The sequence below is a fragment of the Phycodurus eques genome, chromosome 21 (genome assembly GCF_024500275.1).
Source record: "Phycodurus eques isolate BA_2022a chromosome 21, UOR_Pequ_1.1, whole genome shotgun sequence".
Classification (NCBI taxonomy): domain Eukaryota; kingdom Metazoa; phylum Chordata; class Actinopteri; order Syngnathiformes; family Syngnathidae; genus Phycodurus; species Phycodurus eques.
This window is the reverse complement of record NC_084545.1, coordinates 14,025,353-14,039,304: the sequence shown is the minus strand read 5'-3', so window position 1 is coordinate 14,039,304 and position 13,952 is coordinate 14,025,353. Positions and strand designations below refer to the sequence as shown.

General features: G+C 41.4%; 1 protein-coding gene across 1 annotated transcript in view; it reads right to left on the bottom strand.

The window, feature by feature from the left end:
* Positions 1 to 13,549, bottom strand: part of LOC133396828 (rho-associated protein kinase 1-like) — a 31,544-nt gene extending 17,995 nt beyond the window's left edge. Inside the window, exons 1-2 of the mRNA XM_061667059.1 lie at positions 13,524 to 13,549; positions 10,831 to 10,921 (exon numbers count right to left, since the gene is read on the bottom strand). Coding sequence (XP_061523043.1) covers positions 10,831 to 10,917 — 87 coding nt within the window. The 5' untranslated portion in view covers positions 10,918 to 10,921; positions 13,524 to 13,549. The remainder of the gene's footprint in view (positions 1 to 10,830; positions 10,922 to 13,523) is intronic.
* Between the last annotated feature and the right edge of the window lie 403 nt (positions 13,550 to 13,952).

Genomic DNA, 13,952 nt, shown 5'->3' with positions numbered 1-13,952 from the left:
AAAGAGTGGAGAAACAAATTTAAATAAAATCTCATGTTGCATGTGTCTGCATATATATTTTTACTTTTCAAATACATTTTGGAAAGTCATCTACAGTAATGATTCTATGCAAGTAAAGTAAAAATCTTGTCAGAATATTTAACTTGCATGCATACAGTCAGTGAAACTATTAAATTGAGATTGCGCAAACGAGGACATTTTGAGGACAAACCTCAGTCAACGTATAAATTGTAAGAACATGAATCAAGTATGAAATCAATATCGTGACGCCACGATGAAAGTGTTGAGCTGACCACTATGATGGCTATGCTACCTTCTCACACTTTTGCACAATGGTACACGTGCCTGACTAAATTGGATGCACTTGCAATGTTGCCTCTTGCATGTAATAACACAGCATGACAAAAAACAAATCCAACAATTTACAAACTTTAATAGCTGATAGCGTCATGAGAAATATTTCATCAACTGTACATTATTAATACCAATTATTTAAAATAAATTAAAGACATTTTAAATGCTATAATTATATGCGGCAGCATGGTGAACTACTTGTTAGAGCATCTTGCCTCACAGTTCTGAGGACCAAGGTTCAATCCCCGGCCCCGCATGCGTGGGTTTTCTCCGGGCACTCCGGTTTCCTCTCACATCCCAAAAACATGCATGGTAGGCTAATTGACAACTCTAAATTGCCCGTAGGTGTGAATGTGAGTGCGAATGGTTGTTTGCTTGTATGTGCCCTGCGATTGGCTGGCAACCAGTTCAGGGTGTACCCCGCCTGCTGCCCGATGATAGCTGGGATAGGCTCCAGCACGCCCGCCACCCTAGTGAGGAGAAGCGGCACCGAAATGGATGGACGGATGGATAATTATATCCCCTCATCCAAAATCAGATGGGATTGGCGTGACACAAATGAGGACAAGCACAAGAGAACATTGACTAATGGATATTATTATACAATATTTTATATTCATAGCAAAGATTAAACATTTATGCTACATACACAAATTTCAAGTGATTAAAAGTGCCTCATGGAAAAATGGGGCACAGGATTGAATTTCCATCTATTCATTTTCTATACCGGTACCACTTTACCCTCATTCTTGTCATGGGTAAGGTGGAGCCTGTCCAAAGTAACTTTGGGCGACAGGCGGGTTACACCCTGGAATGGTCACCCGCCAATAAGAGGGAAAAAGAAGTAGAGAAGCATTGTAACAACAATTAGTAAAGATGTTAGCCATCTCAATCGTAATAAAGCTAGATCCAGATGCACTTTCCCCTACTGCTCTACCACCAACTATCAAACTTTCATTGGCATAAAATATTTACTAGTGCACTTGAACAGGTTAATCTATGGTGCGCACATATCAGCCGGATACAAGGACGCATTTTAACATGATCACAATTCTTTAAACTCATGCGCGGAAAGCCTCACACACGCGAGCTGCACCAAATATAATAATAGTACATCAAAATACATATAGATAAAGATAGAACATATGACTAGGTGTGAGATTATGTTTGACGCTTTGGACTTCATAGGTTGCGGTGTTTTGTTATTAACCTGACAATCATTGCAATTAGAAGAACCAAGAACCGTTTTGCGACTGACATATACACAAAGTTCCTCACAGATCATGGTACAGTGGTTGAAAGGAGAATGAAAAGGACGCTGCTGTTTAATAAGTGAATTGCCCCAAGTCGAGCAGTCCACGTGGTTTTCCGTGGACATGAATGAGCTTAACACAATGCAACGGACAGACAAACAGCGGTGCAAGCATATCTTCCGTGTTAGACGGAATCCATGAAGTGAATTATATGTGCTTGTCCTTTGATATAGTATGGCTGATGGATCATGCAAATATTGGTCTTGGTCCTGACTAATAGAGGCGGCTAACAAGCAAACATCAGGGTCACGCAAACCAGGGCAATTAAATATTAAAATCTAATTCAGCCCTGCTGCAGCTGTCATCCCCCCCCCCCCCCATTTTTTTGTTTTAGATTAAAAAACAAAATCAGTCGCTATTTCATTTTTTTGATTTTTGATTGCCAGTTGAAAATGGAAAGAATGAATGATACATAGATTAAGAATGGCCTTGTGATGCACATTTAGTCATGAAATTTTGAAGTATCTAATTATGATGTGTACTTAGGGATAGGTTTATACATGACTTAGAAAATAAAAAGACAATAGAAAAAAAACACTCACAAAGCACTGCCAAAGAAATGCATGGGTTTGCATGCACACACATACACGTACACTTGCACAGACAGGCATAACGCTGTAACGTGCTGTAATGACAGTAATTACTACGGTCTCACATTAAGATCTCCCTTCTGACAGTCTGACAAAGTCGGCTGGTGCAGGGATGTAAATCACAGCACCAGTTTGATGTTGTGATTAGGACTAAATTATACATCATCACTCTGTTTTCACCATTGTCAAGGGAGGCAGTGAGAGGATGTGCTAGTGTGTGTGTGTGTGTGTGTGTGTGTGTGCACGCAAGGCGGGAGCGAGCAGAAAAAAAGGGGCAAAAGGAGGTGTGATTGCAGGCGGGGGTTGGTGGAAGGACGCAAATCTGCTTAACATTTAGATTGGTTTTGTTGCACAAATATTTTAGCAGATGATAGGGGCTAAAAGGGGCACCAAAATGCATTTGGGACACTTACAAGCAAGTCTGGTGATGCCACTGCTCCTTTCTGTTTTTTTATGCTTGAAAATGAGTTGACTAGTGAAGGACTTTGGACTCTGCAGTGGCTGTTAGAGGATGGTATCATGATGAATATGTGCACAGTGCAAGCTTTTTACTGAAAATAGGTGGATTTCTTTTTTTTTTTAAGTCCAAAGCATTTTTTAAAATTATTATTATTTGACTTCCTACAGTTCCAGTGGAATCCCTAAAGTCCAACACCCCATTAATGGTAGAAGTTTTAGAATTTTCTGGGAAAATATATGCCTTGCTACTCAGTATGTAACGAGCTATGGAATATCTTAAAATATCAATTACATACACCAATTTATTTTACCAACCAGATGCTAACATAACTGTCCAAAGACACATTCACAGTACAGTATTTCATAACCAACAATGTTGAACATAAAGTTGGTAAGTACATACCATTGAGGCAACCATGAATTTTAATGTACTTCTAAATCTTGGCTGCCAAAACACAGCCTCATCCATCCATCCGTTTTCTGTACCGCTTACCCTCACTAGGGTCTCCCAGCTATATTCGGGCGACACCCTGAACTGGTCGTCAGCCAATCGCAGGGCACATATAAACAAACAACCATTGGCACTCACATTCACACCTACGGAATCTTCAATCAACCTACCACGCATGTTTTGGGGGATGTGGGAGGAAACCGGAGTACCCGGAGAAAACCCACGCAGGCACGAGGAGAACATGCAAACTCCACACAGGCGGGGCTGGGATTTGAACCCCGGTCCTCAGAAGTGTGAGACAGACGTGCTAACCAGTCGGTCACCGTGCCGCCCCAAAATAAACATGAACATTAATTGAATCAATACCTAGAAAACTAAATTGTTTCATTTCATTCAAAACGTAAGCTCCAAATGACGTATGTCGGGACCATCGTAAACTGTTCTCAGCTGCATGTTTTCTGGGACAAAACATAACCTCCTGAATGCATCAAGCAAAACATGCAAGATTGAAGCTGTTTCAAGTTTATCCATCATTAGAGGGCGCTAAAACAAACCAACCAAACAAAACAACTTTTTTAGCACAGAATTGAGGACACACAAAAAGTGATACTCATCCAGTTGTTGCAATTATCAGAGACGAATACGAGCCATTAGTCTTGTCAACTCATTGCTCATCAGAGCACATCCTTTCATCAAATTAATGAACACATTTATTGTTAAACACATTTTTATAAAACATTAATTCATTCTGTCTAATTAAAAGACCCAACAGGCCTGAAATCACTTCGATATGCATACTTATCACTCACAGGGTTTGAATTAAAGATCTACAGTCGCGCGCTCATGTGTGTATGTGTGAGTGCGCGTGCGTGTGCCTGCGCACATGTGTGTTTGTGTGTACTTTAAATGTGCATAAGATGGCGAGCGGAGAATGAGGCTTCCCAAGCCGGTCTTCCCACTCCAGGCTGAATGGTGATAATCATGGCATGAGCCAACATTAAGTCTGTGCGTGTGTGTATTTGTGTGTGTCCTACTCTCACTAATGGCGACGATGATGACATGCTCTCCATTAGACTAGTCAGTGGACCACAGCAGATCTAGCATATTAATGATGCTGATGATGGCTTCTTTAATTATCGTCGTCTGCTGCCGCCGTATGGCCCCGCTCCTTTTCCCAGCCCTTTCATCACACACTCCCCCGTGCGCGGTTTCGACTTGTTTATCAGCGGCCGCCATTACTGAGGCTCCCTGTCGACTTGAGTCCGCCTGCTGGGATGCAACTTTGCCAGGGTTCAGGAGAAGTTTGTCCCACAACCAACATTTAATTGGAAAACAGTTGCAAAATGACATTCTATCCTGATCTTTTAGCCCAGAAACTAGTTACATACCATTTTAAACTCAATATTTATGTCTGTTGTAAATATGGATCAATAATAAAATAACTGCCAAACGTTTTTCTGACGCTCTCGGTTTGTTTGACATGGATGAATTCTCCCTAAAAGTTAACGACAGAGCAGGTCGGCCAGTTTGCCCCACAGTCAAGAAGCCGCGGGTTCGATCTCTGCATGTCCTTCCTGTGCTTGCGTGGGTACTTCCTCCCACATTGCAAACACATGCATGTTCGGTTAATTGAAGAATAAATTGTCCATTATCTACGGTATACTGTGATTGACTGGTGACCAGTGCATGGTGTACCCCTCCTCCCACCCCCAAGTGCCTGCGTGGGTTTTCTCCGGCTACTCCGGTTTCCTCCCACGTCCCAAAAACATGCAGGGTAGGTTAATTGAAGACTCTAAATTGCCCGTAGGTGTGAATGTGAGTGCGAATGGTTGTTTGTTGATGGGTGCCCTGCGATTGGCTGGCAACCAGTTCAGGGTGTAGCCCACCCCCTGCCCGAAGATAGCTGGGATAGGCTCCAGCACTCCCGCGACCCTAGTGAGGATAAGCGACACAGAAAATGGATGGATGGATGGGCATGCCCGTCGATAGAGGGCAACATTTATATTCAAACCCAACAAACAGCCAACTAAAGCTATTAAAAAGTAGCCATAACTATTGGGTGCAAAGTGTAAAAAGATTGAAAGGGGAAGGCTATTCTGAAGTTTTGGACTTGTCGAAGTGAAGGCACGAACACCATTAACCAGTAGTCCACAACACAAAAAGAGTCTATTGGACCATTTTTTGTGCATATTGCAAATATGCTAGGCTGCTTTTTTTTTTATAACCGTGCTTCTTCCCTGTCGCTTCCCCAGTGTGATTAAAAGTCTAATTGTACAGACATCAATGTCACTGGTCACATCAATGACTTCAAAGTTTTCTGTAAGGCAGCTAGAAAATGTTTATCAACATTTCGCTGAATATTTAAATATTATAATGAAAATATTAAACAAATACATTCTCATTAAGGCCGCCTGCAACCCCCCAAAAAGTGGAGGTGACCCCACTAATGATGTGTGTTTGTGTGTGGCTGAATGAGGAGAAAAAAAATGCGATTGCTAATGTCTTGGAAGAAGGAAGCACACAACATACCTCATGTTTACCATGACTTTTATTTAAAATGGAACCATGCAGAGGGGCAGCATTGTGTGTCCGTGTGCATTTTGAGAGTTGCACACTGACGAGCCGGCACCATGCAAATCATTTCCCTTATGCCAGTAGAGAGACATGTTAACAGACCCATAAAACGCAAACAGTGAGCTTATCCATGCATACTGTACATGTAAAGATGGAGACAAAATACTTGGGAACCTTCAGTTAAAGAAAGAAAAAAGGAAATCTTCTGAGAAAATGAAACAATTCTAATGTGCTCTATGTTTCGACGAATAAAAGGTAGTACACAAATTAAAGATCATTGCACTTACTGTGAAAGATGGAGGAAGCTCATTTGCCAATTTGCTGTATCCGGGCACAGTGTCTGTAATCTTTGGGTGTGTGTGTAAAGAAATGTCAAGACTATGAAGGCATTTTAGAACAAAATGCGGTGCCAAAATTCAGAAAGCTTTGTCTCAACTGCACGCACACACACAAAATACTATTCTGAAGTGCCCTTCCTGCCCTGATTTAATTCTGTAGAAGAAAGATTCTCTTTGAGAGTTGCCGCAATTGTTTCATTGCAGTGATTGCCTGAAAAAGTTGTGCAACAATGTATTAAATAAAGGAAAGTTTCATTGTTTTTATTTTTGTCCAAATATTTTTGTTGCACCACAAAAAGCAATGCTTGACTTTCGTTAGCTTTTTCAGTGTCAGTTTCAAGTTATTTCAGTGACCATTTTGTGGTTTTCCTTATCGAAGGGGTACTAACTTGGTGCATCTTTTGGCAGGAAAGGAAAGAAGGAGCCTTGGTGGTGGAACCTCTGAGTACAGGAAATCATATAAGGAAAAAGGTTAGCGAAGAAGAAGTGGGACACTGAGAGGACCGAGGAGAGGCGAAAGGAATACATTGAGATGCGACATAGGGCAGAGGTAGAGGTGGCAAAGGCCAAACAAGAGGCAGATGATGACATGTATGGCAGGTTGGACACTAAAGAAGGAGAAAAGGATCTGTACAAGTTGGCCAGACAGAGGGATAGAGATGGGAAGGATGTACAGCAGGTTAGGGTTATTAAGGATAGAGATGGAAATATGTTGACTAGTACCAGTAGTCTGCTAGATAGATGGAAAGAATACTTTGAGGAGTTGATGAATGAGGAAAATGAGAGAAGGGAGAGTAGAAGAGGCAAGTGTGGTGGACCAGGAAGTGGCAATGATTAGTAAGGGGGAAGTTAGAAAGGCATTAAAGAGGATGAAAAATGGAAAGGCATTTGGTCCTGATGACATTCCTGTGGAGGTATGGAAGCATCTAGGAGAGGTGGCTGTGGAGTTTTTGACCAGCTTGTTCAACAGAATTCTAGTGGGTGAGATGCCTGAGGAATGGAGGAAAAGTGTGCTGGTGCCCATTTTTAAGAACAAGGGTTGATGTGCAGAACTGTGGCAACTATAGAGGAATAAGGTTGATGAGCCACACAATTAAGTTATGAGAAAGAGTAGTGGAGGCTTGAGGCTGTTGATGGGAAAGTACAGAGAAGGTCAGAAGGAGCTACCTTGTGTCTTTGTAGATCTAGAGAAAGCCTATGACAGAGTGCCCAGAGAGAAACTGTGGTACGGTATGCGGAAGTCTGGAGTGGCAGAGAAGTATGTTAGAATAATACAGGACATGTACGAGGGCAGCAGAACAGTGGTGAGGTGTGCTGTAGGTGTGACAGACGAATTTAAGTTGGAGGTGGGACTGCATCAGGGATCAGCTCTGAGCCCTTTCCTGTTTGCAGTGGTGATGGATAGGCTGACAGATCAGGTTAGACTGGAATCCCCGTGGAACATGATGTTTGCAGATGACATTGTGATCTGCAGTGAAAGCAGGGAGCAGGTGGAGGGACAATTAGAAAGATGGAGGCGTGCACTGCAAAGCAGAGGAATGAAGATTAGCCGAAGTAAGACAGAATATATGTGCATGAATGAGAGAGGTGGTGGGGGAAGAGTAAGGCTACAGGGAGAAGAGATAGCAAGAATGGAGGACTTTAAATACTAGGGGTCAACCGTCCAGAGCAATGGTGAGTGTGATCAGGAAGTGAAGAAACGGGTCCAAGGAGGTTGGAACGGGTGGAGGAAGGTGTCAGGTGTTTTTTTGTGACAGAAGAGGCTCTGCTAGGATGAAGGCCAAAGTTTATAGAACAGTGGTGAGGCCAGCCATGATGTACGGATTAGAGACAGTGGCACTGAAGAGACAACAGGAAGCAGAGCTGGAGGTGGCGGAAATGAAGATGTTGAGGTTCATTCTCGGAGTGACCAGGTTGGATATAATTAGAAATGAGCTCATCACAGGGACAGCCAAGGTTCAATGTTTTGGAGACAAAGTTAGAAAGAACAGACGTCAATGGCTTGGACACGTCCAGAGGAGAAATAGTGTGTATATTGGTAGAAGGATGATGAGGATGGAGCTGCCAGGCAAGAGAGCTAGAAGAAGACCAAAGAGAAGGTTGATGGATGTCGTGAGGGAAGTTGTTCGAGAGGAGGATGCAGGAGATAGGCTTACATGGAAAAGGATGACGCGCTGTGGCGACCCCTAAAGGGACAAGCCGAAAGGAAAAGAAGAAGAAGAAGAAGACACGCATATGGACAGAGCTATCTGAAGTTCAGCTACTGTGCACCGAGGCGATTTGTAATATAGATTGCCTCAATAAGCCACTGTAGTGTATCATTTACTATTTCCAAACCTCAGATTTCTTTCTTTCTTTATTTATGTTTTTCCACCGGCAGAAAATTCATCTTCTTGAAGTCAATAAAAAAAGATTGGGAGCCTAATGAAGGAATCACAGTCACAACACCCATCATGACGGTGTTTAAATACTGTTTTTCCAAATGCACATTCAGTAAAAAGCTCACCTGCTGTTGAGATGATGAAAGGCAGAGTGGATGCATAAGGGGAGATAAAGGAGACTGTGTTTGTGTGCAGGTGCGGCCATCAAACACAGACATACATAAAAACAATCTCTCTCTTTCTCTCTCACACACACACACACACACACACACACCTCTCTCTCGCTCTCTCACTCACACAAACACACACACACACATATATACATAAATGAACATGCAACGCAGACACATAGTGTAACTGACCTTTACAAGTAGATGCCTTAAAAATAACGAGCGATTTGATTAAAAACATCAATGCAATGATTGTCTAAAAGAAAGAAACAACAAAAATAATCATTCTTAGACATATTGCATGGTGCACTATTAACTACTTATATTAAGTGGAATGAGAAAAACAGTGTTTTGGGAAAATTCTGCCTCAAAGTGACAAAACTTTACACTTACACAGGTATAATAATCATGTGTGAGGCCAGCACATCTTGCGAGACTTCAACTCAATAGGCAGGCTGTCCAACTACACGATGTGTAAAGTTGCATATTTGTATTATTTCTTTATTATTGTTTACCTCTTTACCTCTGCCCAATGATAACCCTTGTATCATTGGTTGTATGTATTTTGGGCACATGCAGGTTTTTATGTGTTAAAGGGGTCTTATGGAAATTTCACTTTTTAATTCCTTTTATACAAATAGTAGGTTTTCTGGCATGTCTGCCAACCAATCAAGTCGGAAATTATTATTATTATTGTTATTTTGTCCTGTTCGGCTGTTAGGTCAAGCAGAAAGGAAGGTCTGCATCCCTTTATACCCGAACAGTTTCACTGTGTCACAGTGGACTTTTTCAAGCTGTCACCGTGGTTTCTTTGTATTCTGATGGATATTTATTGAGAATTACAGTCGTTCAGTCGAACAGAATAAAGTTGTTAAAGGGCAGTGACGGAATCAATCAAGTACAAAATTAAACAACAAGCCACAAACCTCAATTCCAATGAAGTTGGGACATGCACATTGATTAATTGATAAGTGTAATTTGTTGGCATTGTGAAAAAGAGGAAAACAGTTGATCTTATGAGCACTCACTTTTTCTTTACACTCAAGGAGTAGACCTCATGTTCTAGCACCACCCCTGGCTGTCACGGTAACGAAGGCCATACTCGACATTGACCCAGCAGTACATGGGGGCCGAGTTACCAATGGCTCATTTGCGTGAGACAGAACCGATCACTTTTGGCAGTGAAAAAACAAAAGGCAAGCCAAGCTATATTAATTGCCTTACTTACAAGGGTAGAGTTTACAAGAAGGTGAGTGCGAGAGAAGGAAAAAGGACAAAAAAAGCAGATGGAACCAAAACGTAAAATCAAAATCCAAGACAACAGCAGGGTTCACGGCAGCTTAAGACAGAATTTTAAGTTTGTCGAATCGAAATGAACATAGCTTCACCCGTCCCGACATTGGCCTTAATGATCTATTCTGCCTTTGTACAACACCAGCTCAGCTTTGACAACTGCTCTCCCTCAGAGATTGTTCCCGCTTCCATTCGGAACATTAGGGAATATCAGGGAATATCACACTCTGGAATTAACTTTCCAAATCACCTTGCATGCACCCCTCCCTGCTTTGGACAAGATAATCCGGGCTCTCGCACTGGATATATGCCACTAATCATCAAAAAGGAAGAAGATGAGAGAGGAAGGAATGAAGGTGAGGTGAGGGAGACCTTGAGTGAAAGATGAGGAGGGATTCAAATATAAAATGCGTACAAAAATAGACATGACTAAGATGGCATCATTGCAATGAGTTGGATTCAGTTTTCAATGAGTACCATCCATCCATTTTCCGTACAATTTATCCCGACTAGGGTCGCTGGCGTGCTGGCGCCCATCTCAGCTAACTCTGGGCGAGAGGCAGGGCTCACCCTGAACTGGTCGCCAGCCAATCGGAGGGCAAATATAGACAAACAATCAATCAGACTCACATTCATTCCTAAGGGCAATTTAGAGACTTCAATTAACCTACCATGCATGATTTTGGAATGTGGGAGGAAACTGGAACACCCGGAGAAAATCCACCCAGGCACGGGGAGAACACGCAAACGCCACACAGTTGAGGCCAAAATTTGAACCCGGGTCCTCAGAACTGTGAGGCAGATGTGCTAACCGGTCGTACACCGTGCCACCTCAATAAGTACCTTACATTGTATTTGAGTTTGACCCCTTCCTCTGTGTGAATCCATTCGAAATCATTTAACATACCTGGGCTTCTGCTTCCCTTTTCTCCATGTCAGCCCGCTGAAGGTTCCTCTTGAGTTCTTCAACCTCCGATTCCAATCTCCGAGCCATAAAACTACACACAGCCCAAACAATGGACATTATCATGAACATCATATGCTAATATTTCCAAAATGATCAGAATCAGAATCAGAATCAGAATCATCTTTATTTGCCAAGTATGTCCAAAACACACAAGGAATTTGTCTCCGGTAGTTGGAGCCGCTCTAGTACAACAGACAGTCGATTTACAGAACACTTTGGGGACATAAAGACATGATATGTCACTATTCTTACAGGACACTTTATTAGGTACTTAAATGTGATAATTAAGCTTACTTTTTAATTGATGTCACTGATGGTATAGTGGTACATTTGTCCGACTTTGTTGCAGGCAGAATGATTCCGTTTCCCACTCAGTGACAGTGTGAACATGAAAGTGACCCGGAACAAGAGAAACCGTATAGTAAATGGATGGATAAATAATTTTGAATTACAATGTCATGCATTTATTATTGTGGTTGTAGTTTACACTTCTGCAGTACCAGAATTGAACTGCATCATATTGAGAGTTGTTTATATTATTGTGTGCCTCTTGTGTTACAAAAGAAGGACATCTGAGCCATGCAGTTTTACAACAGCAAATTAGAGCCACAACGATAACATTTGAATTAAGTCGTAGATCCAGTTAGTGTACTTTATGTTGTGGCAGGTGAAAGCATATAATCAAGGATGTCTGGTATATTGTTGGCTTGAAGAATAGAAAGTTTATAATGACTCAAATTTGAGTGAATACTTGCTTGGGTACAATGTGAATGTCTATGTGTGTGTGTGTGTGTGTGTGTGTGTGTGTGTGCGTGGCAGTCGTGCTAAGAGAATGTGATAGAGATCAATACGAAGGGGTCCATTCCTGCCACACTACTGCACAACCACTGTCTGTATGCGAGTCAGTTAGTGTGTGTGTGTGTGAGCATGTGCGTGTGTGTGTGTGTTCGTCAGCTGCCCCCGCTACAGCAGGATCAATACAACAAATGATTACCATTTCCACAAACCTCCCTCCGTGGCCTGGCTCCGGCCGATCAGTGGGCCTCAACATCCCCCTCGATCCCATCCCACACGTGCACACAAACGCATATATATATATATATATATATATATATATATATATATACCAAAACAAAACACCCACAATCCTAATCCAAAACCTTAAACAACAAGGAGTTATATGTATCTGAGCATAAAAAGACTCGGGGCAGCAATCTGTAGCTACTTTGTTATGGATTTTTCGGTTACAATAACACATCTAAAGTGTAGGTAGGGCCACTCGTTTCTGTTTGTGTTACAGACAGATACAACTATATAAACCTGTAGGCTTTTATTTACATGATAGGACTGTTTTTATTTTTTATTTATTTAGTTTTTTTTTAAACAGTAAAACATGAAAACATAAACGTAACATTCTAGGCACTTCTTTAGGAACATTTGCGAAAATTAACACAATCCAATAAAAGAGCACATCAAAAATCCTCCCTTCAGAAAGATAGTAATGCTTGACATTGTCATAGAGGTATTAATTTCACAATTGAATGTTTATTATTGTGGTTATTTGTAGTGGTTCAATGCATCATCATCCCGACAAGAGTTTTATTTTTATTTTTTCCTTAAACGATGCATACAGTCTACATCATTGTAAACTCAAACCACAATGGAAAAAAAGGTTTTATGGTGATCAAGCTTACTGAATGTTGTGGGACGTTAAACTGATGACATGATGAGTTAAAGAAACCCATCCATACGCCCATTATTTGCTTTAAAATGTTTATCAGTTCACTTTGACAAAAGAAGACTTTTTTTAAAGAGAACGAGCACAAATTGATAGCAGTTTCACTGCTCACAAATAAAAAATCAATACAATAATATTACATCAAAATGTATCACAGTATGTTTCTACACAATAAATGTTTGTGAGTGATTAGCAGCATAATGTAGTGGGAAACGCAGCAGTAGGGCAGCCAAAACAAAAAGGAAAGCATACGGCTGATAGATTGGTCCATAGAGAAAACATATGACAGGAAGAACAGAGTCAAAGCGAGAAGGGGAAAGGAGACGGACGGAGGCATCCCGTGGAGAAAAGAGGGGATTTCTCACTGCCCAGATGGAAGCCATTAGCATGGTGTTGTTGCTTTTTAAAAAAAAAAAAAAAAAAAAAAACTTTCATGTCTTTGCAGTTATTAGATAATACTGAGTTAACCGTAAACAGCACCATTCTCTAAATGTAAAACGCAGACACAGCGATTGGTTCACCTAAAATTGCTTGGAACTTAATAAAGTGTAATCATTCACAATGAAAACCTAGAAAGGTTCCATGCTGACTTTTAAATTGTCGGTTAACTACATATATATATATATATATATATATATATATATATATATATATTTTTTTTTTTTTTTTAAAAAGACACAAAAAAAAAACATTCCACAAGCTCCTCTTGCACTCTTGTTGCAGTGAGGTCATGTCTAAGCCAAAGCCACAACCACAACGACACATCTACACACGCAAAAACACACGCACACACTTAGGCACATGCACACACAGAGACACACAAAAGCGATTTGCATTTTGCTGATGTCACCGCCACAGCGCTTGGCGGCAGGCAGGGGTGAACTAGGGGCCTCACCTCTGAACTTTGAACACTGTACACTCTCATCTGCCTTTCCAATGTGTCCCATCACACACACACACACACACACACACACACACACACACACACACACACACACACACACACACATTATATTCAAATCCATGGACGATAGTTCAAGAGCGCTTCTGATATTTTATCTTTCGGTGTATGTTGAACCATTTTGTCTTGTTAAGACTGTACTGTTCAGCACATTCACTTTAACTGCCGCACATAGCAGAACTCGATGTGTTGGATTACCGAGCATGCACTTGGGATGATGGCAAAGGAAACGAAGCTTCTTGGTCCCTACCTTGTTTTGTCTTGCGCTTGCTTTGCCTCATTCAGGCACACGACCATGTGCTTTGCCTCCTCTGAACGGGCCGCCAAAACCTGCACTGAGAAGGTGTAGAGCAAAAAGAGGCA